Here is a 27,013-nt window from a genome sequence, read left to right on the forward strand (position 1 = left end):
AAGATTAGGGAAAAAAAGTTCTTTACCCCCTCGAAAAATAAGCTCTCTTCTTCGCCGTATGTGCAGCATTCCCAGAAAACATACCACAACCAATTAAGACCCCGTCCTAAGTTTCCTTGAATTTTTTTCACAAATTTTTTTGTACGTTTTTAGGGTTTTTTTTTTTTTTTTTTTTTTGGGACCTTCTGTTCATGTGTGAAATAAATAAACCCCTAACGCGTATTGGACATGGTCATACATATAATACCGCATGCTTAGCTGTCGTATATTTCGTGTACACACGAGGATGTACGGGGTGTGCAATTTTCAATGGTGGAGGAAATAATAATGGAGAGAACTCGAAAGGCAGAAAAGTTAGATTCTCGGACTAGGTGTGGAATGAACAACGAAAAGTAAAAAATCGAAAGATAAGTTAAACCTGAGCGTTGCAATGGCCTCGGAAATGATATTCGTATAACTATTTTGAAAAATTAAACCCCCCCCCCCTCCCGTACGGACATGCGAGCAACGTGCTTGAAATAACTGGTAAAAGAGGCGTGGAAAAATTCTGGATTAACCGGATTTCGAGTGGTTAATATAGTGCTTTATAACAGCCATTATGTAACGTATACTTCGTGGAAAATCGTGCGGTGATTATGGCGGTGACAATTTTTGCGGTTATGAAAATTTAATGGCATATAAGCGTATCTTCTTCTATTATTGTTAGCTATACGAGAAAATTCGAAATCCGCCAAATTCGTGCAACACACATACATACATACGTACAAAACAAACGAAATATTGACAGATGCGTTACGCAGAGAGATTCCCTCCAATTTTTGGCGGGATTAATTCCACCTATCTGATTTTTGACAAAAAACAAACTTTCGCAAAAGAGCTCCGAAAAGTACACTGCGCGGTACCGTACACGGACCCAATTCGTCGGTGTGAATTTTTTTTCCTCTTCGTCGCCGCGCTCTCGTTTTTTTTTTTTCTTCTCTCTTTTTTTTTTTCTTCTCTTCTGGTATTGTGTCCTCGCTCACCCTACAGCGTGTACGTGTGGGCATACCTGGTACGTACGGTGCGTACGTACTGTACGGTATAAGCTGCACCCTGCGATGCACGGGGCAGAAAAACGGAGCACATCGAGCCCTTCTTCAAAATCTATATTATAAAAGCCTTGTTGCCAGCCCAACTGAACAACCAGCAAACCTACCCATAAAATAAACCGATTCGATGCCTTGGCAAGGTTCGTACTTTTGATGTGCACCTATCTCTAATGAGGAGGTAGAATCCGGGACCCGTGCGGTCGTGCCGCATGCGGGGCCTTATGCAGCTTCCTCCACTGATATATATATATATATATATATATATATACATCGTACGTATACATAGGTTTATGTACATACATACCTATACACGTATGTACGAACAGCTCGCTTTTTGATCGCTTGGTTTCTCATATTATAGTATATCTGAATAGCATTTTATACTCGTATATACGTGTATCTATGGTATAACCAGCTGTCCCGCATCAAGGTTTACGAAATTACATACACATGTGCGTGCTTAGATATTGTTCATATCAATACATTCGGATAATTATTGGCGCCATTCAGACTTTCGATTATTCGATTATTATCAGTCTCTTTGGATACAAATGAATTTATGGCAGCGTGCCCATTTTTTTCCTACGATTCGTTTATTTTATTTCATCGTGGTTTTATTCCTTTTTTTTTTTTACTTCAAAAATTAAACTGTCGGGATCTTTCCGTCCTTGAACTTGAACAGTGTAATCCGTTGATAGCAGAATGTAAGCGAGAACTGAGAAATTTAATCAATTGTTTTTTATTTTCAGTTGAAAATATAGACGAACATCTACAACAAAGCGTATGGTTCGTGGGTATGCGTGTATACCTATTATAGTACAGCTGAGGAAGTCGATGACAAATATTTGCTTAGCTGTATAGGAGGTAAAATACTGGAAATCAGGTCATAATAGGGATATGCGCCAGGGATTTTGGCAACTTGGACTCGACCGTGACCCTGACCGTTGTGAAATTTTGAATTTCGCGAGCTCTTTCGAACGACTTATTGTGCGTCCAACGAAAAACCAGTTCCTCGGCCCGGTACGGTACAATATCTCGATTTCACGTGTATACCATGCGATCGTCTAGATATGCTCGACTTTTTAAACGTACACTACGTGCAATATGAATGGTTACACTTTTTAAATCTAAATAATCTTTCCGATCGGTGTTGAAATCTTTTTTTACTTTTTCTTTCAAACTTCAATTACAATTTTCACAGTCCCGCGGATACGACGGGAATAAGTCACCTGGACGTCGATCATTTTTCACCTTCCCTGATGAGTAATGTACCGAACTGTGTACGCGCAGTTTCAACGATACGAGGTTGGTATTTATAGGTAGGTTTTCAGGTCGAAAATATTGGTTTGGTTTTTGCCGCAGATGCCAATTGAAAAAGTCTCCGCGTCAAGAGCCTGTCAATCCTGGTATTCGAAGGACAAAATTGACGGTATGGCATAACCGACGCGATGCACGGACACCTATATAGCTACAGAGAAGAAAAAATCATTCCAATTTTTCTAGCATCTGTCACTATTTCAAAAGACGTAATATACGTACGTATATGTATATAACGTTGTATATAGGGCGATGAATTTCTCGAGATTACTTCGCCAAGATTCCAGCCTCTCAAGACCCTTGCCTCTACATAGAAAATCCGTGCGTATAATTGCCGGACATTTTGTAAGACCGTGCATACATCTTCGACGTACACGTAGACATTTATGTATACATATATATACACCTAATACGTAACGACAATTCCAAGGGATATAATTCCGCCACGCGCGGGTGGCTTTTGTATACCCATGCACGCGTTCGTCTTGTACATATATGTATATATGTATACGGCTGAGCTAGACGGTAACTTTTCAAAAACCCTGAAAAGCCAGGCCGATTTTCATTTTTAACAGAGAAGAAAAAAAATGAATGGAAAGGAAAAGAAAAACGGATAAGTTACATATACCATAAGTTACAGACCATTCTTTTTTCGTTCATTCCATTCGTTGGACAAGGAGCAGAAAACACTTCATCTCTTACGTGGTACAAGTTTCGTAAAAAATCGTTAAAATAAAAGTGGGTTTTCGAATTTTGTTCACGAACCCCGAGAAAAGTTTTTTTTCGATTTTATTCGCAGCTTGTCGAATTTCAAAAACGACGTATACTTGATAAGATGACGTTCGTGCCGAGGAAACGTAACGAGGAAGACCGGAAGTACGAAGTATCATGTCTATATAGGTATATACTTACATGGGTAGGTATACGTATGTAGTAATTTGCAAATTGTAGCCATGTACAGCTCAAGTAGGCAGAACACCTTCAACCCTCGGGTAGTGTAATACGTGAGGATATCACGCTCTGATGATCGTCTGCACCGATTTCGATGTTCGCATTTGGAAAAGTATTTTATGATCATTTCTCTCAAAATTTCTCTTTGCCAAAAATCGGTCAGGATCATTCGCTATAGATTCAGTTCAATAACACAGCGAAATTCGGAATCCAAATTCTAATATTTCGACAAATTAATTGTCGATAAGAGTCTCGAATTTCATTCTCCAGATAAAATCGTTCTAAACTTCGACTCGTGTGTATATCGGTAGTTTTTCGATGAAAATTCAAACTTCGATTCCAATCGACCACGTTGTTCGCTTATTTTCACAAAAGATTGTCGGACAGGCCGTCAAGTGCTCCGACATACGTTTAAGCTAACCCGTTATTTAGTAAAATTCCCTATAGATATCCCATGATGTTTGAACCCCCTTTTTAATACGCATTTACACTCCAACTTTTTAAGTCCATATGCAACGTGCGTGTCAACGATCCCATATAACAGTTGTTCGATGCGTTGTCGAGTGGTTGGAAAGTCCTGTCGGCAAGTGTCGCACCGCGTATAACATTGTGTACATACACGTGTACGCCTGTACACCTATTTACCCATACGAGACATTATAATATTCGGATGAATAATGATCGATCAGAGTGAAATTTGTGAACACCTTTTCGTACGACCATCAATCGTTTTACGTATAATTCGAATCGAATTGAATGTTAAAATTCTGTGTATATGAATAATGAGCTTCCGTGAAATTGGTTTGTTATTACCTGATCATCATCGCTTCTGCAATTCATTTTATCATCGTCATCGTCGTTTTGTTTTTTTTCGATTTATTCAATTTTACTTTCATTATCTCCAGTCTGACGAGTGAAGATCGGGAAGTATCCGGAGGTGACGAAAGTTCGAATGCCGATAACGATTCAAAGGTATAAGAAAGTAACTCCCGTAGTCGAAAATCATCCAAAGCAGATACACAAGTATATATTTATCGATGAGGAATCGATCGAACTCTGGTCCTGGAGGATGAAAAGAGCGCTCACCTGGATTCCTGGGCCAGACCGAAACAGAGTGGGGGTAAGTCCCAGAGCCCAAAAGTTACATAAGCCACGATTTCCCGCCGCTAGTCTTCAGTCAGCAACCGGTCGTCGAGGTAAACGCACAACATGCGTTTACGGGTACCGATAAATGAGAAAAAAAAAGACCGCATGTGCCGTAAAACGATTTATTTTATTACTGAAAACGTTGTGCTAAAAATGTAAGTGAATTTGACCAAGGCGACGAATTTCAGCGGAGCGTGTAGCTCGTCATAAAATTATCGAATAAAAAAAGAAAAAAAAACAAATAAAAACAAATTCCGGCTGCTACTAGATGAATTTGTTTTGAAGGTTTTTCAAGGGTTTGTGCAACGATTTTCGTGTAGTGGGCTTGATCTGTTATAGAGGAAAAATCCTTCCGTTACCGGACGATCGTGCGGTAAAACGTTACACAACTGTGATTACAGACGATTTATATCGTGTCATGTAGTTCAAGGTGCGGATTAATTAATTAAACTTGTACCTGTGTACACGGTATATTTATATGATATACAAGAACGAAAGATTAGAACGTTAATAAATTAGTTGACTTTTTATTGTGATTCTTTTGTTCTTTAGTCAATTGGTTTTATTTGTGTAGTTTGGATAAAATAAGTGACAGTGATTGTATCAAGTGATCGAGGATAAACATTTTTTATATATAAACACCACAAAATACGGACACGATATAAAAACGGTTTTATCAACGGATTGCGTTAACTGATGTAAAATCTTACGTCGTTTATCCACATTCTTAGGTACGTATACGTATTGTACTTATTGGCAGACGTTGTTTTTTTTATAAAAAATGGACAAAATAAATGCCGATTCGAGGAAATTGCTGAGATTTGAGGATTTGATCGATAATTTCAAACCGAGTATGCCTAGTTGTTGACTAGACACAAGAATCTTCCGAGACCTTTATCCCCTCCCCATAACTGTGGATGAATATTCAATTTTGCCTAACAAGTTTTCATCATTAGTCCGCACTTAAGTACAGTGGAATAATTTTCGATCGTCAACGCCAGTCTTCTCACGAATCGTGGATCATTGATTACCAGATCCTCGATCCTCCGAGAATTTTTTTTCCAGATCTTGTCGAGAATAAATTGAACGTCTCTGCACCCGGAATAATCACACGATACAATTTCTCATGTTTCACGAATGTGCAGAACATTTAATAATTTTGGTATTTTATTATTGTTAACTTCGATGAAATATTTTCGGTTATTTCGTTTGTTTTCCTCAATGATTCGTACGGTTTATTTGTTGTTCCGATCAGGCGATATTGATTTAATCAAGGTCGCCGCTTCATAGTTGGTACACCCTAATAAATCATGCATGGACGAAAGGGGCGAGCGACCTTTTTAATACGATCGCGATATTATGGTAATCCGATGCGATCCAAATTTTTGCAACGATCCCACGGAAGGATTCTGCCATTCTGTTCTTGCTATTCCTGCGCTGCACTCGCTATACTCGCATCTTCTCGGTACAATATCTTTTTTCATGCTAATACTTCATCCTGCACAGCAATGTCAGCCGGGTATGCATACACGGCGTATTATTGTGAACCCAGATTTCTATACTATACCGCAGATTTCAATGATATCCTTTTATAATATCATATTCATATACGAGCGCTACAAAAATCGATAAAAAAAAAATTCACTCGTCAACTTTGGTTTTTTTTTTTTTTTTTATTCAAATTTTTTTTTTACACACACGGCGGTACACAACTCGAAAATGAAACGAACACCGAGGCTGTGATTCGAGATTTTTATAAGCTTAAAATATTTTTGACCTTTTGCGAATGAAAAAAAACATTTGGTGAAAATTTCATTTCCATAAAAAATTCTTTACTCATTCAACGATTTCCTTAATTTTGATTTCTTTATTTTCTCCGCATTAAGTAATCGATATTATCCACGTATAAATTTTCTAATGCCCGTATATCGAAGTGAGAAAATATCCGGCGGTATCCGGAACCCCCTGCACGGCGAGGGATCCAGGTAAAATTTTTCAGGTGCGGGCGTGTAAGCGGTCGCTTGCTTCGCCTTGGCACGAGCTGTTGGTAAAAAAAAAAAAAAAAGAAAGATCGAACCCTCGGGATATATTTATGATACGGGGATACTCTCGTGCGTTGGATCATAGCCGTAACTTCCATCTGCAGCCAAAGTCTTGAAAAAAAAAAAAAAAAAAAAAAAATGGAGATAAACAAAAAGATGGCTGAAGCAAAAACCGGAGATGTCCATTCATACGTACCCATATATGTATGTATACTTATAATATCGTATACACGGCTCGCCCGGTCCTATACAAACTCCGAACCCACAGGACCCGAACGGAAGGGGGGGGGGGGGGGGGAGTAGGTTCTCCCGATCACGGAGGAATCCCGATCACGAAGGAAAAGAAAATAGTGCGCTTTCGACGAACGAATTAATTCCTACATCGGGCATACCTGTACCTAAAAGTATTTTAAAATAAATCGCCCGAAAGTTGATCGACCAACGATCCATGTGCTATAGGCATCGGAAAGGGAGTCCTCCGTTCGTCCGCGTCTGTCCGTCCGTCTCGTCGGCGGGTTCTTTTTAAATACTCCAGACGTTGCACGGCGGGATTTTATTGTTTGGGCCTTATTTTCAGGTTCGTCTTGTGTACCATATCGTCGGTTTGGTGTGCATTGAAAATGTGCGCGTATGATCTATATACGCGCGTGTGTGTGCGCGTGACGCACTCAAACGAATGGCGTAAGAATAAGCATTATGGGAACTGAACTGGGGGGACAGGTGTGCTCCAAATATCGGCCTAAGTTCAGGCCGCATAGTTATAACCGAGAGACGTCGTGCTGTCTCCCCTCTTACCAAAACTGAACTTAAACTTTTTGAATGCGTCTTTGATTATATTCGGTTGCAGGGCGTATATCTATATACCGTATACACAAGGGTAAAAGTTCCCCCTACGACACCACGTATACATACGTAGACTCGTGTATACCTATACGGTGCACGTAGGGGCACAAACGCATGAGGTGAGCAGGGCGCCCGAAGAAGGTTCGCGAGAATCTGTCACGGGACTATGCTCCGTAAGAGAAAGAGAGAGAGAGGGAGAGAGAAAAAAAAATAGAGAAAGGCAAAAGAAGAAATTGCACCTTTGAAGGCACAGAAGACTGGGGGTCAATCCAATATAAATCAGAACTTCTCCTTTCTGAAGCGAACGCTCGGCGTACTGCGAAACCTCACCGAACGCACCTTGGGTCAGGTCGGTGTGAATAGAAAAATTTTCGGGACTATATAACGCGCAAGGGGTACGGGGACTGTACGCGAGTGTGTTGGAAAGGTTTCAAAAAAGAGCGCAGGTATACGTCCCCTTCGCCCCCCCCCCCTCCCCCCCCCGGTCCCCCTGCTTTTTACCTTAAGAGAATTTCGGGCGCTTCTTGATCCCGCGCCCGGGTCTCTCAAGGATGTACGCGTCGGAACGGGACCCCAATGTAGCAGGAACGGCGGCCAACCTTAGGGTTTTGGGTACAGACGAAAACTGGATGTGGATACGTATGTACGTACGGCTGCAGTGTGTAGAAAAATATGGGTAAATCTTCTACGACTGGAGGTACGTAATACAGACGTAGGTAAAATGGGCATAGGTAAAAGGGAGATGTAGGTATAACGCTGGGAAAAAGCAGCCTCGAAAAATAACAATTTTAAGGGTATCTCGAAAATGGGTATCGCGCCCGAGGCGCACGCATTGATTATTTCAATACCTATGTTATACCTGCAACACGAATTGCAGGTATTCCGTTCTCCCCCTTACTCCCCTTTGTTTCTGCCTCATTTAGCCCGCCGAACGTATTCGCACAATTCATTATTCGTATAACGTATATAACCCTTCGATCCCTGAAACTATTGTAATAAGTTCACACCCCATTGCGCTTTATGATACACATGGCGCATATCGCGCGAGACTTTTGTCCGGCCTGCGACCTCAGAGTGCGTAAAGTCCCCGATAGAAATAAGTGGTAATAACAATTTTCCCTATAGAATGCTAGTTTTTAACTGTATCAACGGACCACCCAGAAACCTTCGTTACCCCTCTATAAGAAAAGCACACTGCAATATACAGTAGTTGTCCTTGCGAAGGGTTTTTTTTTCCCTTCTATTGAAAATCCTCGAATTTTCTTCGAATCAATTCTTCTACTTTTCATAGCGCGCATCTTGATATTCGTCCGAAGAGACGTCGAAACTGGGACGATAATTGCTTCAAAATTACAAACATATATCTAGCGGTTATTAAGCATGCGGTTGAATATTCGGATTTTATCTGTTTCCTGCGACTTGGGTTACGATATGACGAAACGCTGTCACATATCTCCGTATCCGTGTGTATACGATCGTTGCACATTTCCTCCTCCTCCTCCTCCAAAAAAAAAAGGAACAAAAAGGGTCCTCCATATTTATCCGTCCCCATATCTCACGTATACCTATTTCAACGTTGACGAACAAAAAAAAAAAAAACGTTGGTCGTGCTTTTGACGAAAAACAAGAAAAAAAAAGGAGAATAGATAGAAAGATAACTTCATCGAGCGTCTTCTGTTTCGCCACTGTTTCAGCCCTTGAGTCTGTTATAAGTTTAAGGGCAAGGGTACGAAACCTTCCGCACAAACACCCATACAGGGACGGCGGATAGATGATAGATACGTATAGACTGGAGCGTATAGAATACGTACATACAGCATGCCTCGGTATAATTTAGTACGGGTATTTTCGTCGTGGTATGTATGGGGTAATGTACGCGGGCCAAGAAGAACCTTTGGAAGGGCCAGATGGGCCCGATATATGTACCATATGGGCAGGTGCCTGACTGCCAGTTCTGTGTAATACGCGCGGAAAGCATCGCGCGCGTTGCACACGGTAGGTACCCTGCGAGTATAAGACGCGAGCGGGAACAGTCCCGTATGTAAAATAACAGAAATGGGTCCCGTAGGAGCACATTTTACCTGTGCGACGACGTCATACGTACGTATACTCATACTGGGACAGTGAAAGAGACAGAGAGACGGACAGACACGCGCGCAAACCGTGGTAACAGCTCTCTATGTAAATGAATGCATTTTTATAATGGCCCGTAACAATACGAGCGCCCCCTTCAGGGACCGTTAAAAGTTAAAACCTGCTGCTGGATGCACATTTCTTTTTTTTTTTTATAATTTTTTCTTCTTCTTCTTTTTTTTTTTTTTTCATCCACGAAAGTGCAGTTAGAACACCCTTTGCGAAATTTTTGTCCGCGCAGCTCAATGAACACCATTCCGACCGGCAAACCACCGGACCAATTGCTAATGTACTAAACGTACGCGTACATAGGTATACATACATACATATACGTACGTATGTATGTACGTCAAAATTTTCAAAGAATTGCACGTCACGCGCGCTTTATGGACGCATAGTCGAAACAACGACAGATTTCAACTTGAAATAATATAGGCTTTTGTTTCGTTATTTGCGTTATTATCATCGTCGTCGTCATGTCGCACGAATCACTGACTATTAATTTTTAATAGTGATTTCACAGGAGATCGTGGCGTGAGGCGGACTTATATAGGACAGCTGTTGATGTGGCAGATGCGAAAATATCCCAATTTTACGGGCTTGCGTTAAATTATCGGCGAATTTTCAAAATCGCGGTTCGACGAGGAGAACATGATATGCATGCGATCGTTCGCAGGGTTTGGACTGAGAATTGGATGTTTACCTTTTTGTTTTGCTGACGGGAAATCGTGCGACTCTTGCGGGCCGAAGGTCGTGTAAACACTGTCGCCAAGAAAACGCTTGGTTCTTTTGTAATGTAATTCTGGGTCCGTATAATGCTACGATTATAGAAAAAGACACACCTGCCGGTCGTATCGTTTATACTATTTCATAGGTATACACCTACTGCGGCTATGTTTATTGTATTTTTTAATTATGTTAATTCGTTTGCGGTGAAGCGTGCCCATGGCGGTTTTAACTATATGTTAAAAGATTTATTGGAGTAATTTGTTAACAAGAAACGTTGTCACGGTTCCGGAGTCTTGGAACTTTGAAATACATATTTATGGGCATACCATAATATGCATATTTAACAATAAGATGAAAAAGGTGAACGTCAAGAAGACTGCGTGCTTTATATATCGTATATCTCTCCTATATAGATATACGACACGTTTAATCCTCGACGCTTTTCACCTGCATATAAAAAAATTTACATCAAATTTAATCCGATATTGGTCACAGTGCGGGTTTTTCTTCTTTTTTTTTTTTTTGTTAAGTGCTTAATCTTTATCGAATTAAAAATGGCAAGTAATTGTATTCAACTATCGGTGTCCGAAATCGATTAGGCTACAACATGAATACATATAGTTTTCTGCTAAAAGAATAACAAAAGAGTTAAATAGCGATTCTCTGCAACATGAATCTAGTTTTATTTTGTCGGAATCTGTGCTGCACGCGTGACGAACGATTTCCTTTTTTAAAGGGACTCGCGATCGGAAGACCTGTTAATACACCTGGGGCATAATCGTTCGGTCGAATATCGCGGCAGAATCATTTATTTTCGAGTGTAAAAGTTATTAGATCGGCCGCAGACCGGACGAGGGTTATAACAATGACGTACATCGGGCCGAAGTGCTAACTCGGAAAACCAACCTTGGGCGCCTCAAAAATTTTATGTATATACGTATACACCTGTTTTGATGTTTCTACATTTTCGTATTTCCCGTATGCCGTAGCAGGTGCCCATCCGCCCCGGACAAGCCATGTTCCTAACACTCACTTTAATTCTCATACTTACCTGCAGTGTCATTAAAAATCCAACGCAGACGGTACAAAGGTAAAAGGGAGGAACAAAAATAGTCGCTCACTTCCTTCACCCTCCCTGCCGCAATTAGCAACGATTTTACTTCTTTGTAGTCTTCTTTCCCTCGTATCTTGAAGCGAAGTGACGAGGTCACCTAGAAGCTTGACACCTGCGATCCTTGATTAAAAGTTTGTTGTTGTTGTTGTTTTTTTTTTTTTTTCTCCTCGCAGTACGTTATTTAATATCGTTCGTGCGAATGTTTTTTTGTTACAGAAATGCTCAAGTGGACGGTATCCCGACCACTCTCCACGGCGAGTACGACCCCCCACAGCGTTCAGCAGCCCAACCGGACCCGACGACCTTTCGTTGACCTCTCCAACACTCCCCCTACTCCGAGGGCGCAGCCACAGGCCCAAGTGAATCCGATTCGTTCGACGCCCGCACGAAGACGAAGATGCCGGAGCCACGGAAGCGATCTCCGGGCGTATTTTCAAACTACAAAACCGAATTTAAGATCGGCGAAACGGTTGCAGTCGATGTCAAGGACGACGGGAAAGGGTGAAAACTTTGAAAGTTTTTACCAAAGCACTCCGAGGGTCGATTCCGACATTGGACCGCTCACATTGTGCCCCGAATCTGGCGTCGCCGGAAGGAAAACCGTCGCCATGACGCTGCCCGCGAATCCGACGTTACTCGCGCCGAATCGTTCGGGGCTAAGGACGAACGCCGAGCTCCCACAGAATCTGATGAACGAAGCGAGGGTCAATCTACAGTCCCATTTGTCGGATTTCTTTCAACAGATATCCGTCGCCGCGAGCCCCGAGGACATGATGGAGGCCGATCCGGTGGTCCCTTTGTCCAAAAGTCGAATATATTCCCAAAATTGTGACCCGCGGAAGGCGAAATTCTCAGTTGATTTTTGCCGTACTCCGCACATACCGAAATTAGCGAAAATAACTAAGCTGCATAACCGGTGTAGGACCCCGTACCACACCAAGGCACCGGGATCTGGTCGGAGTCCCTTCAAGTCCAAGGACCCTTTCTCCGGCGTCGGTCCAACTCCGTTGATCGCCAGGTTAACGCATTTAAAAATCGACCAGGACATGGCGCGGTTAGAAAATGTGGACAACGCCGTCGCTGAGGTACTCCACAAGGAGCAGGAAACGGGAAATACCGTTTTGGGTAAATCTGTGGCAGAAATCCTCGCGTCTGACGCAACGGAAAGATCCATCGTACGAAACGATCGTCCTGGTCTGCCGAATCCCGAAGGCTATCCAGAGGATTTTGTCGGGGAATGCGAAAGAGAAGAAAAGGAAAAAGAGAAAGACGGAGAAGAAGAGGAGCTGGGGAACGAGGAACAAAAAGTCATCGGCGAGGGGGCGGAGATGAAGGAGAACCTCTACGAGACTATACAGGAGGTCCGGAGAAACTCGCTCAACGAACCCGTCGCCATAATCGCCGCACACAACGACAGCTCCGTGTTATCCGCGAGTCAACTTCTCGAAGACCCTTCGCCCATGTCCTGGAAGGCCGCTTCCGAAGCGTCACCTTGTGAAATGGACGGTCAATTCACCCTGCGGAGGCAACGGGCCATCAGACGCAAAAGGACGGGGCAACAGCGCGACCTTCAAGATGTCGATGCCTCGCATTTCGTCGTCAGTCGGAAGCGCGCGAAACGACGTTCGGCCAGTTTGAGTCCTAAGAAGAGCGTCGCTTTCCAGGAATCGTGTTCTCCGGTTTCAATCTGCGAGGCGGTCAACCTCGACGTTAAAAAAATCATCCTAGAAACCGACCTGGACGCTTCGACCTGCGATATCGAGACGACGACGTCCTGCGTCACCCACCAACCTTCGTTTTGCCCGAGTTCCGATGACGTTAAAACCGGAAACTGCAGCGGCACGACCTCGGGAGTGGGGAAGACGTTGTACTGGGAATTCGAAAGCCCGAAATCCGCCTCGGCAAACGACGATTTTCAAAGTTCGAAGTCTTTCCTTACCTCAACGTCCGTTACCCCAGAAGCTCCTTTGGTGGCTACGGTCAGAAGATGTTTGAAATACAGCCCGGAAGGTTCGTTGGATGGTTACGAATCGAGTACCAACGGATCTCGAGGATCGATCGAAGTTGAATTATCGAGCGAAGAAGACCACATAAGAGTTCAAGGTTGGTACCAATATTCGTTGTACGTGAAAAACCAAAATAACAATTATCTACGGGTTCGAAATTCCTCCTACACGGTACTGGACTGATATGATAAACTGAGCATGCGTCATCACGGGTTGTTCTCACAGAGGGTTGAAGTGAGGTCTATACTAGATTGTACCAGTAACCCAAAGACCTCTGCGGCATTTAAATATTCGGTCAGTAGGCCCGTCATTGATTTAAGATTTTCTTATTCGTACGTCCAACTGTCACACGTTTCCACCCTTATACGGTCTCGGTATTTCATGTCCTTAAAAAGCGCGGGTGTTCGCGGAAAACGTCAGTCGCGTTTCAGTGATATTATATTACACCTATATATACCTGCGTAGTCTGCAGCTAAATTCGCTCGGATCGCATACACACGTACAGAGTGTATCCGTGCCATATGTATATAATCGCTATGAAGTGCAGGGTATAAAATCCCAGCATCGCGATTCGTCTAGGTGCATTAATTTATGTGTGTGTTTGTTTTTGACCCAGCATCATCGCAATCGGGATGCGGGTAAGCTGTGATTTATCCGATCTAACATCTCTTAAAATTTCATTTACGTTGTCATCGTACCGCACATGGACTCATCTGCACTTTCTCTATACGGCATTTATTATTTCGCTACGTTCGTATTCCCGATAGAATCGAATTAATTTATTTTATCGACCACCAATCGGAGCATTGAGGTTTTCGTGAGGAAACGAAACAAAAATTGAAACGAAGAAAGAACGTTTTTTATTTCAATAATTCGTAATTCGTTCAGACGTGTCATCGCTTTCGTAAATTTTCATGCTCATGATGTACGTGTGTACATCATGAGCATAAAAAAGAAATAAATGAAATAGAAAAAAAAAAAGGAGACTGTATTCTTTCACGCGTTAAGACTGCCAAGTTTTCTCAAAATGACGATGACCGAGTTTCGTGTATTCTAAGGGTGGCACGAAATTGGACGGTGTCCAAGCGAGTATTGTTTCCGGAACTTCCTTCATCCAAAGAATCTCAAATCTTTATCACGATACGTTCGTGACGGGAAAGGTCGGCCATTTTGAACCTGAATGGCGGCAATATTTATTTATTTATTTACTTGTTATTTGAAAAACAAATATTCCGTTATCAAAATAATCGTTCCCTTCGTTTCCTGTACCTTGTTTTTACAATGACATTGTTTTCGTATAACCGTACGATATTGTTTCTAGACTGTCATATTTAGCACGATTATATAAAGCCTGTTAACTCCGAGATAAAAATGATACCGAAGTGGGGCAGCGAAATTCGATTTATTGCAACGTGTTCTAGTTGCCCGGGAAAATGGAAGCGGTAGATTTTTCGTTTTCTTCATTTTATATGTTTTGTGTTCTTGAACGCTCTTTTTTCACCCGTTAAATAACCCTTCGCAAAATCGTGTATATTTCAGTGATAAGGTGCAAGGATTTGAAGCGAGCTTACGAGGGTCCTGTTCACGCATACGTGAAAACAACCCTCCGAAAATTGGACGGAGAAATTAACGCCGTGAAAAGAACGGCCGTCCACAGAGCAACGCCGAACCCAGTCTTCCACGAGACCTTGATTCTGCCCTGGACCAACAACAATAATAATCCAAACGCTAAATCAGCCATCCTGGACATTGCTGTTTGGCACAGAGACCGCAGAGCTAGGTGAGTCGAGCCTGTCGTTGTATCATTTTTTCCCCGTCATCGAATGATTTATGATTTTTTTTCTCCTCGAACGGTCCTTCTTTTTTTCCCTTCAATTTCGAAGTAAACGTGTTGGAGTTTGTTCGATCGATTAATTTTTGCACATCCCTAAAATTGATGTACCCGTATCAGATGCGTGTAAAAATATGTACAGAGGTGCAAAAGTAGAATTTTAGCAGGGTGCCATAAATGCGGTAGGAAAAAGGCCCGATTATCGCGAGCCCGAAATTTCAAGAAAGCCCCGGCTCGGCTACGGTAGGAGGGGAATCGATGCCCGTAACGCAAGCGCCCAAGGACCGCGGGCTCCACGTGCGCTCTAACGGCGTCGCGACGTCGGGCGTCGTGACGTTGTGCGACGGGTGCAGCAGCGGTAGCGGGACAACCAGCGGGCGCTAGTTTTTCCGGATTCTGTACCACAAACAAAAGTTTTTCCTTTCCCCAATTTCAGTATAGAGTATTAGAATATAATAGGATTGTTTAACAGGAGGGATTTATTCAGTTGTACGTGTTGCATTGTTTTGTTGTGCCAATAGATTTTTGGTGTGCACTAGCTTTACACTATACTAAACCTAATCGCACGGCGTAAAAATTAAAATAAAATAGGCAATACAAGAAAAAAAAAAAACAAAAAAACGTCATGTCCGTATGCATATAAAGAGTTCGTACGGTACATGAATAGAAAAAGTACAAAGAACTGGGGTCATTTATACCATCCAACTTTTATTATATGTCTGGTTTGTTTCAGGCGCAGTGAACTCTTGGGCTGCATGACTCTGCCCCTGCCTTTATCTCAGGACAAGGTAAACATCTTTCAACATCAAACAAAAGATTCTCATTGCTTGGATAAATTTATATGTACATTACGCTCCACATACCTACCCCTTTTCATTACTCCTTCTCATTTTTCGGGGGAATCATATTTCCAATGAATTCGGAACCCTGTGAAACTATGGGAATTACATACCTGAGTACATATTATCATTATTACGTTATACCTGATATATGCTGCAGTGAGGAGAAAAAAATTCCAGCCGCACGTGGGACTTGCATGTTTACATATTCCTCATCTCGAAATGATTTCCGTTGTACGATTGATCCATCTTGAAAATAATTTCACAAAATATATGCTTCGAATTGGCAATTAGTGAAGTAAATATTATAACCGATTATTCCGATGTCTGTCGGTGATCCATTGCGAAATTTTAAATAATGTTTTTTAACGCGTTTGTCTCGAATATACGAAGTCACGTAACTAGAATCACGCGTGAGCTATATTTTCTTATTACGAGGTCCAACGACCCGAGAAATACACAACATGGTCAATTCCACGTGTGGCAGGCTAGATTTCTATACTATACGTTTTTATGGACTCGCTTACCTGTTTCTTTTCGTACTAAACTACCCAGAAACGCACGTGAGTCGAGCCGAAATTATTTTTCGGAGCGACCTCTCATTCCGCGTCGAGGTCATACCCATTCGCAATAGTTGTATTGCTCGAAATATTTCTTATCTTACCGACAAAATTTTCTTCATTTTCCACTAAGTAATATCGCGGTTTGCACAAAGCGTAGATATTTCTCTGATTTGGTCTGAAAAATGAAAATCTCAAGACGATCGTACAGAACTTTTCTTCATTTATGCAATTTTCCACAAATTTCGACACCTCAAAGAAATTTCTAGGATGGTCATTTTTCCGTTACCGCACATGCGGGTGATTCGGGTGGTTGCAGCACGCACACGCAATTATGATAACAATAATAATAATAATAATAACAAGGGGAAGGATTAATAGAATACCTCTACCTTAATTTATTTCTTGGACCGTTAATTCAATACATACAGCTTCATAATTATAATTTCTACTAATAATGAATCACAATTGATTGCAATGGTTGGTTGTTAGGCCACGTGGCCGAACTATACCAGGAAACTTCTCGGTGCTTTTATATGTAATAAATATAAATATACATATATATTATAATATGATAAAGGTGGCGGATGTGGAGTACCGTATAAAAACGATCGCAGTGACCAGGTGTGTGTAAAATATAAGGGGGACGAGGACGAGGAATAGGAATCGGAGTTGTCGTGGTCGTATACCCTTACAATATATGTCACCCCCGCGTCTTAACGTACATGTGTACATATATATTTATTTCTTCACTTGTACTTGTGTTTTTTTTCTTTTTTTGTTCTTTACATTTTTCAAATTCTCTGCTTTCATCTTTTTTTCTTCTCCTGTTCGGAATTTATTCCGTATTCTTAATTCATCACTTGCGCGAACAGTTGAAAGCTGGACGGAAATGGGTATCGAATTCGGTGGTTCTATTATTATACATATTACCCTATACCTGTACAAACACGTACCCATATACATACATGTACACATACATATATATAATTCAGCATTGCGGGCAGGAAATCATGTACATATCAGCATCATCCATGTGTATTACGTATGGATATAGGTATAGGCACTGCATTGAAACCGGCAAACACTAGTTGCTCAAAAAACTGTTTGCAGGCTGCACGCGTGGCTCCTTCCGTCGCTTTGAATAATTGATATCGACCTCGAAAAGGAGCGGAGTAAAAAATTAATAAACTAATAAATAAATGAATATCTCATTCGCGGTCACCTATATCTTTCCATTGGCGACTCGAACTACCACTTTTCATTCGAAGAGTTCAACTACTTGCTCGCTAGTTTTATTTTCATACTTTTTCCATTTTTCCAGTTCTTTTTTTCTTCTTCTTTTTTTTTCCGCTTAAACGTTTGCGCACAGCGTGCCTTCGGACGTACGTCCTTGAGCCCTGAATATATACCTCCCTCTCCTCGAAGGAAAACTCTCAGCCTCATTTCAGGCTGTACGATAAGGTGGCGAATATTATCGGACCGTGTCAGTCGTGTCCCGACGTGACGCGGGCAAAAGAGACCAAGAAAGTGCAGTGTCTGTATTAGGGAAATAAGCCAGTAAAATTGTCAGCATTTTTTACCATTATCCTTAAATAATGGGGTGTTGATAAAATTCATTCAGTCTTCCTACCCCGACGATCATCGACGCGTTATCGTCATTATGTATTTTTCGTTCTGTATTCTCAAAATTCTCATCCAATCGCGATAGTCGCATGGATCAATCGATGAAGCATACGTTTATATCGCGCGGCTATAACTGATGATTGAAATAATGCAGCTATTCGGTTGTTGTTGCTATTTATTTTTGTTTTTTCAATGTCACCGACGTCACGTGCTAAAGTGTACAAACATTGAGCCTTATATTTAATTCCTACGACTTCGTTCGCGCAATATACCGTATAAGGTCAAGGTAAAAAGGCTTAGTCGGTCATTACGGAAACTACTGCTGCTATTTCTGCATTGCGTTCAATCCTCACCTGCATCCATTCAGTGGTACATACCTGTTTGCCAGTGAATCGGCTGAGAAAAGTGAATTTAAAGAAAAAGAAAAAAGAAACCCTCGTTTAAAAAACGTTATCGTGCATCCCGATCAACCTTACACAAAACACTCGAAACCACACCGTTGATTCAAAGTGCAGATGCTTACCTCATGAACAATATTATCAAACGATGATCGTCGTGGCCATATATTGTGTAGTATTTTTTGTCGCTGGAATTCTTTTGAAAATATTTTCCTGCTGTTGAAACTTTGAAGTAGTAATAAAAAACAAAAAGACAAGCTCAAGTTGTGAGAATCGTCGTCATAATTACACATACATTATATGCGGGTGAAATTTGCCTTGCCGGTAATAATTTCGATTTTGTGTTTTATGTGTTTGATTTTCTATTCCACAGTTATTGCCATAAATATAGAGGGATTTATCGTTCTTAATTTGTTTATTTTTGTTTTACTTTATTCATTGCCTATAGGAGGCAACATGGCACCCTTTGGATGGTGGCTCGGGGCGAAATTCGAGTACGCCGTACTCAGGAGTACAACAAGATTACGAAGTAACACCGCCACTAACAAAAGAAGGAGATCCAGATAACAATAACAGCGGCACAGAGGATCTTACGTACCTACGGTACCTGGAATTAGAGCCCATTGATCCATTAACCGGCCAACCTCTCCATCCAGGATTCGCTGCTCGGGGTGGAAGGACGCCCTGCACGACCACGAGGAAATTAGCGAGGCTAAACAACGCCCAACAGGTATTTTACCAGCTAATTCATTATCGGCTATTATCACAACGTATATCGCTCCCTATATCGTGTGTCAATTCAAATATAGTTATTAACTTATCAATTAGATAAACGGAGGTTGATTTAGTAACTGAATCAAAACTAATCATAAGCCAAGTTTTGCCGGAGCACTGTTTCTCTTTTTGTTTGTAAAAAAAACAAACAAACAAACAAACAAACAAACAAACAATAACCCTCGATTTCAATTCTTTATGTACCTAAATAACTTCCTCTTAACGAAATAAAATAGTTACCAGACTTCTATGTATATTTGTGAATAAAAATTGTATAAATTTATGTAAGATTCGAGGGTCTGAAAAATTCTACGATCAGAAACAATGCCCTCCTCCTTCAGAGTTATGTATAACGGTCATTTAAACGTGGGCTTAGTTAGCCAATGTTGTACCAAAATAACATTCTTATAATTGAGAATTACTCGGCCGAATGAATGGATAAATAATTCAAAAGCGTTATTAGATAACTGTTAGTAAAAATTACTTTTGAACCGAATCTCACAAGAATTAATGTTATATCTGGTGAATAATCGGAGACTCACGAGTCTCTTATTTCACCCCATACCAACGATCAATATACACCCCAAACAGTAGTGAATTCAGAATACTGTACATATATATGTATACGAACGTATATTAGAGTTTGATAGTATTGCGGATAGAAACTTCAGCCGAGACCTAATTTTAGAGTAACCAATTCGGCAATGCTTGCGTGTAGGGTCGTTAACATGGAATTGTGAAAGACACTTTACATTCTAAACGCGTATTACTGCTTTTCACGAGTAAGACAAAACAGCGAAGAGTACAATTGCGTTTGGACATCGATAATGAATGTTATTTTTATTCGCCATCTTACATCCTATTTTCGTTGTTTATCTTTCAGCAAATTCCTTGGGGTTTTTCATTGAGCTGGGGCAAGCCGCCTAAAGTGGAACGGGTAGATTCCGGAAGTCCTGCAGAAAGAGCCGGCCTAAAATCGGGTGATTACGTAGTTTTTATCGAGACAACGAACGTCGTTACTAAGCCAAGGGATGAAATACTTGGCCTTATTCAAGGAGCAACGAACCAGTTATTACTTGAAGTGTACAGAAAGGGCGGTGTTCAAACGCCACATAGACGAAGTACAGTGATACTTCAGGGTCCGATTCCAGTCAGCAATACCCCGCACACAGTCACCTTCACCGCAGAGGTCGGTACAGGAGTTTTGGTGTAACGAATTTTTATCCTTTTACCTATGATGTGGATGATCCCTTACCGAAGCGAGTTATTTTTCTCAACCATTTCTATGGACTTTTTACCTTTTTAATTCGCGCCGCAGTTATTCCCCTTTTACCAAAAAAATCTGTTGCCTATAACTTTTTCAATTCCCATACCATGACCCTCTGATAAATTTGACGAAGAACTAAAAATCCATCGCAGAAAAAAGCTCGTGAAATCTAAATGGGTATAGCGTGAAGAAAAAAAATTCTTTATATATGTGATACATAACCAGCTGGGGTAAAATGTTTTGAAATTATTTAAAAGAAGAAAAGAAAAAACATTTTTTCGCTAACTATTTGTTATCGTTTCGTCATTCATAATCATCGCCTATACATGTTATTATCGTTCAACTGGATATTTTGCCTGCATATAAACAACCCTAGCTTGTTTTTTACCCTCATAATGCGATTATTACTACTCAGCATTAGTTTTAGCAAATTCTGATCGTAACCATAAAATCAAAATTAATGCTCGTTAGCGTGATAATGTGTTTGAAAAAAAATTTCTTTCTTTCTGAATGTTACCATTTGATATTATGTTATGACATTATTATTAATTATTTTTATCGCTATTATTATTATTACTATTATTTATTAGTATTATTATGATTATGATTATTGATTAATTATTTATTATTGGTGTATTAATTGTATTGATGATTTTTCAGATGCTCTTAGTATTATTATTATTATTATTATTATTTATCTTTCATGTTGACTGATGCTTGTCAAAAAAATTTTATGAGTGCTATTACGTTGTATCTTGTAAATTATTTGTGACATTATTTCTTAAACTTTGATTAATCATTACTATTATTATTATATACCATAATGTGCGTGACGTTGTTCATTCCGGAGTTTGTGTTATATAGTATTTGATTAAGAATATTGCGTTGCGGTACACATACCTATATCTACATCTCTTTGTTGAGCAACGTATTGCATTAAAAAAAAATCATGTAGTTACGTTATATACCATTATTTTATTTTATTTATTTTTTTTTTCATTACTGTTCTTATTTTGTTGTAAACAAGTTTTGTTTAAAATCTGAACTTTGTTGCATTCATCTTTATTTCTTACCATTTCCCCTTTCTTTCGAATAAACGCTGTTCAACTTTATTTCTATGCGTACTAGCTAATTGATAAATTTCAACATTTCAATGATCTGATAAAAACTTGATCCAAATGCAAATCGAATGACCGCTGGCTTGGTTCTGGATCAAACCTATAGTTACTGGATTGTTTAATAAGATTTATGAAAATTAATACAGAAGATACTATTTACGTATTCAGGCCTTTCCAAATGTGGCGCCAGACGCATCTCCAGAAGAGGAACTGGCAATTAGAGAGACTAGATACTGCACCAGCTTAAAAAGCGGTCATGTAAGGTTCACCGTTCCTTTGTCAGAACGCAGAGATATCCTCTCAGCAGCGGATCACCTGATACTTTTCCAAAATTTGGATGAGCTTCTTAAACTGTCTGAAGAAATCCAGGAGGCTGGTGGTACCGTTGAGTGTTATTTATCCAAAGTTCCTAGAATTATAGCCATCTACAGGAGATATTTGAGCGGTTTACAGAGAGCATGCTGCCTACTCGTAGCCCTCAGACGCAATACTGCCTTTGCTAGGCTTGCTTGCGAACCAGCAGTCCCTCAAAAAAGGAGACCCGATCTCACCGGGGTCCTACTACTTCCCCTGGAGCATTACAGGTGGGCATATTTAAGGTTTAATCATGTTGATTAGACTGCTCTCTGAAGAACAAGCAATACTAATCGTTCTTCACTTGCATATTCAAAGACATGAGTCAAATGGCAAATACTCATGCCTTGTGTTTATATCTTAATAATCATTTGAGGAGCAATTCATCACTGGATACAAAATCAGTAAATATTTTACAACAAATGGTTGGAGAAAATTTATCATTTTCAGAGAGATGACGAGATTAGTAAACTTGGCATGTCCAAGAAACTGTAGAGAAGCCAGAGATTTGGCTCAGGGTTACAGGGAGGCAACAGCAAATGCTGGAGTGATGGAACCTCCACGTGACACTGGAAGACCTTTATTGAGTCTTCAGGAAGTCGAGTCTAGACTAGTGTTTGCTAGATGTAAGCCATTCACTTTGGCAATGCCTGGCAGACAATGGTGAGTACAGAACAAAGATCATGAAGTCACCTACCAGATATTGTCTTTACAAAGTGAACACAGTGCAATAGATGCATAATGTGCACTGATCATGTTCCAAACTTAAACTCTATTTTATGGTACAATTTCTTGCATCACCCATTTGCTTTATTCAATTTAACGGTATATTCATTCACCACAGGTTGTTCGGGGGTGCCTTAGCAAAAGTGGAGGGTCGAGCTCGTCTACAACCATTTTGGGCGTTGTTATTGACCGATCTCTTAGTTTTTGCCAGAGTGTCGCGTGATCGAGTTCTCTTTGTCACAGAAGAGCCACTCAGGTTGGCAGATATAGCGGAAGCCTGTTTCACTGTTAGGAAACGGCCTACAGAGTTTAGATTACAAGTTGCTATATCGCCACGGAGCCTGTCTGGTGAAAATGGAAACGTTGAAAGTACGAACAGTGGAGGGTGTAGTCCTCACGGAAGACCCAGAAGAAGAGTATTGGTACTGAGGGCTCCAAGCTCAGAGCTCAAAGCTGTCTGGCATAATCTTCTTCAAAGGCAAATGTGAGTATAATTACAACAGAGTTATTGTCGAGGATCTCTTGATGCATCATTAAAAGTATTGTTTAAACGTTTAATTGGCATTAATCTCCTTTTGTTATTTCAGAATATATGTAAATACAGGCTGTGGAAGTTCAACTGGTATTGCCAGTCCCATAGACAGTCCAACTACTGTAAGCAATTTCACTACAGCAATAGAATCGATTGGGAGTCGGCAGGTATAACTTCTGATATAACACTTGTATCCTTTCAAATTGCATACTATAGTTCGATAAAACTCAGCAAGCTATGTACACATGATGTACTTTCTAGGTACAAAAGGGGACTCAACAGATGGACGATGATGTTGAGCGATCGGGAGAAAGCTTAGATACAATCCTAAAAAACTCCAATCACAATCACAATCATCTGGCACAATGGGTCAGGAATTCCCATCGCATTCCTCCACCAGACACCGAAGGTCCTTTGGAAGAATGGACGATCGAAGAGCTGGCTGCTAGGGCACCCAAAGAAACTAATTCTAGACAAAATCATGATGGAATATCTGAAGAAATTGTGACCGTCAATTCAGATGTGGAACAACAAAGCACAACATCTAGTGCTAGTCTCAGTACAATTAGGTCAAACAGTCTTACAGGGAAGAAGAATGGCAATCACATTACAATGAAAGAAAATTCTAATGGCTCTGTTAACATTTGCAGACGATGCCATAGGTAAAGTATGTATTAATAAATTTTGAATTAAAACAATGAATTTGGATTAGCTTAGCATACATACAATATCGGAAAACCGTGTGGCAAACCCAAAAAGTATACAATATGTACCTTCATACACCCTTTCTTAAGAAGCTTTATCCTTTGCTTAGAAATAATTTATTTCAGGTCTGGATGTCCTACTCCTCCTCTACCAAGGGATCCATTTTCACCTCTACCTCCAAAGATTTCTGTGCTGCCGCCAACCCCAGATTTGTGTACGCGACACAGATTGCATAACGGTTTGCATGATAATTATAGTCGAACTAATAGCCCAAATTGCACTCCAGCTGATGGTAACACTGAGGATGGGAGTGAAGATGACCTGGATTGTGACGGAGACGGAGATCTTCCTTACAGGTATTATCTAGTTTTTGGTGACAACGAAATGATATGGTTCCTGAGATTCATGGAACACATGTCACGGGTATTAACAACTGATATCTTTGCTGTGTGCAGAACATTGAGAAGATTTGGGACGATGAGTAGTTTAGACCAAGATGATGACTTGGACGACCAGCCAGATGATTATAATCAAGACATGGAGTCACCACCATCTGGTCTGAGAGCGTGGACAGCTAGAGCTAGCAACTACGTCGTTAGTAAAATGGCTCTGCTAGAACAATTGGGTGAAGTTGTCGGTGGTCACCTTCTACATCCACCTATCCCACCAGAGAGAACAGAATTCTCCCTGGATCCGAATAACGACGAAGAAGGTACCACTTCAGGGGCAACATCAGGTGATGATATCTGGGGTACTCCAACCTCAGGTGGCCCTGATGATGAAAGCTTCCCTATGAGTCCGGTATGTATCATTTGGAGAAAGCCAAAGAAACCAAAAACTGTTCGAATGCCAAAAGACTTCGTGCGTGGTGTGCATTAGCAATAAGTAGGCACGACTTGCATTGTTCAAGATATTTTTGCAGCTCAAATTGTCAGCAGCGTTTTTTGGTTTTTCTTAAGAAGTCACAGGGGTATGGGGTTTTTGTTATTCCGGAAGTTTCAGAAATGAACACAGGTATGAGCAGTGTAAATAACTCAAGCTCTGATAATGTCATTTTTTATTGACGTCTCTGAGTTTCAGTGTAACTTCTGGAATTTGAAGCACCTTGAATACTCTTGCCCCTAACTTTGACTGAGGCAAAAATTTCATGATTATCGAGTGATTGCTAACTTTTCTAGCTTTTAAGCTTCGCACGCCTTGGCCTATTGCATGACCATGCTTGCCCTCTGTTTGCAAAGAATCACTAGCCGAGCTGTGACTGACTTCCCTAGCCACCGTCTTCTACCGCCAGTGCCATTGCCTCCGGAGAAGACAACTATGGTCTCAATCTGAATATGGATGATGATCAGGACTTGGAATCGGAAGGCAGAGATGGAATCCCCTCAATAAGTATGGACCAGTTGCTCGCTGGTGGCAGTGTTAGCTCTTTGAGATGTTTTATCGCTAGAAGGAGACTGGAGCCTCTTCTGGAAGAGGAAGATTCCCCAGGAAGTGGAAAGCAACAAGTTGGGTGGTGGTGACAACGGTTCAAAGGTGATTCAGGGGCTCAAACGTTGCAAACTGTTGACTCAAATCAAGAAACATTGGCAAGAGAGTTAAATTTTGCAAAGTTGAGCCGTGAGGACATAGAGTTTAAGAAAAAGATACTAGACTTACATAGAAAACTGTCTCATGTTGATGATGGCAAAGGAAGTTCAGGGTCACCGTCCAAAAATCATGATTCGAACTATGTACGATCTGAAGCAATATTGACGACACTGAAGAGTTCTACAATTGAAAGCAAAACTGAGCAGCGTTTGGAAAAACCAGAATCTACAAATTCGGATGAAACGCGTAATGGCAGACATACATTTGCAACACATTCGAGTTGGAGTAAGTCTGAAGAATCAGAACGATCATCAAAATCTGACCAACACGATTCTACGCTCCAAGTATCAGAATCATCAGAACCAAATGTTCCGGGTCATTCGATGATAAGGAGACGGAGTATGAAGCTCTTGAGTTTTTTGAGCGGAAAATCGTGTGAAAGATCACAAGAAGAGCGTGCTGCCAAGTTGCTGAAGATGTATATGCCGGTAGAGAAGCCAAAAGAAACCAAGCCACAAAATACAATTTCTATTCACCATACGTCCAGAGATAGAAGATTTTGGAAATTACGAAGTCGCAGAAGATCCAGCTCTGCATAAACTGTACAGAAAGTTTGTTAAATATTCTCCAATCGTTGTCTCTCCATGAATAGGCCTTCCAAGATGTTCGTGTTATTAAAGTTTTATGAATTTTACAAATACAATTAAGGATCTCAGATTGTTTTCATAGCACTTAGAAACTATCAATTAATTAATTAATTAATTAACGAATACAGTAAACGAAATAGTCATATTGTAGCCACTACGGTACTCCAAAGTAAGGTACATTAGTATTCCTCATCAAAATATATTACAAAGATTCAATCGGGTCGTCATGGTAAGTAGTGTGCTTGACAAGAAACAGAGTAAGCAAATCTTTATCGATACATCTTCAAAAGTCGTATATCACAACTAGCGTATTATTTTTGATTATTGTTAATCAGAGGATCTTTTATTTCCAGCTATTTCGTGATAACGTTACTTTCAATTTGTTATATGACATACACATAGATCCACCCGACTGACCCAATGCGGCACACACGTTCTGAACTGCATTGTGTGCCATTGTATTAGAAAATTTGAGATGAAATTATAATGGAAACTAACCATTGTCATTAGTAGTTTGTAAAATAGCTCTACAGCTAAAAACAAAATACAAATAAATCAAATTATTTGTTCAAACGTTTTCCGTTATTCGCTATCAATCTTTACTACATATTTTAGGCTTCAGTAATTCCCTGCAATTTTCGTAGAGTTTTCGGTAGTACCGATTTTTTAAAAATGTTTTC

General features: G+C 40.5%; 2 protein-coding genes across 5 annotated transcripts in view; one reads left to right on the plus strand and one right to left on the minus strand.

The window, feature by feature from the left end:
• The window catches only part of LOC105691991 (paired mesoderm homeobox protein 2-like), a 24,616-nt gene extending 14,217 nt beyond the window's left edge, over positions 1 to 10,399 (minus strand). The window contains exon 1 of the mRNA XM_048650803.1: positions 10,224 to 10,399. The gene's annotated coding sequence lies outside the window, so the exon portion shown is untranslated. The remainder of the gene's footprint in view (positions 1 to 10,223) is intronic.
• LOC105691992 lies at positions 1,507 to 26,893 on the plus strand. Of its 4 annotated transcripts, XM_025747185.2 has the most exons (15): positions 1,507 to 5,233; positions 11,580 to 13,466; positions 14,909 to 15,149; positions 15,934 to 15,988; positions 19,072 to 19,353; positions 20,281 to 20,586; positions 21,951 to 22,366; positions 22,587 to 22,799; positions 22,981 to 23,346; positions 23,450 to 23,561; positions 23,656 to 24,056; positions 24,225 to 24,313; positions 24,386 to 24,455; positions 24,555 to 24,900; positions 25,371 to 26,893. In XM_025747185.2, exons 2-15 carry the CDS (start codon positions 11,582 to 11,584, stop codon positions 25,617 to 25,619), a joined length of 5,031 nt encoding a protein of 1,676 aa, XP_025602970.2. In that variant the 5' UTR covers positions 1,507 to 5,233; positions 11,580 to 11,581; the 3' UTR covers positions 25,620 to 26,893. The 4 variants fall into 4 exon arrangements, with proteins under 4 accessions (XP_025602970.2, XP_025602972.2, XP_048506755.1 ...); XM_025747187.2 differs by having other exon boundaries at positions 24,225 to 24,455; positions 25,338 to 25,509; XM_048650798.1 differs by having other exon boundaries at positions 1,509 to 4,476; positions 24,225 to 24,455.
• The last annotated feature ends 120 nt before the right edge of the window (positions 26,894 to 27,013 follow it).

Source organism: Athalia rosae, chromosome 2 (assembly GCF_917208135.1).
Source record: "Athalia rosae chromosome 2, iyAthRosa1.1, whole genome shotgun sequence".
NCBI classification, from domain to species: Eukaryota; Metazoa; Arthropoda; class Insecta; order Hymenoptera; family Athaliidae; genus Athalia; species Athalia rosae.

Excerpts from the sequence above, each read along its gene's own strand:
- LOC105691992 (XM_048650798.1), top strand. The coding sequence starts at position 11,582 with ATGCTCAAGTGGACGGTATCCCGACCACTCTCCACGGCGAGTACGACC. Across the intron at positions 13,467-14,908 it reads AGACCACATAAGAGTTCAAG|TGATAAGGTGCAAGGATTTG; the intron begins GTTGGTACCAAT and ends TGTATATTTCAG. Across the intron at positions 15,150-15,933 it reads CACAGAGACCGCAGAGCTAG|GCGCAGTGAACTCTTGGGCT; the intron begins GTGAGTCGAGCC and ends GGTTTGTTTCAG.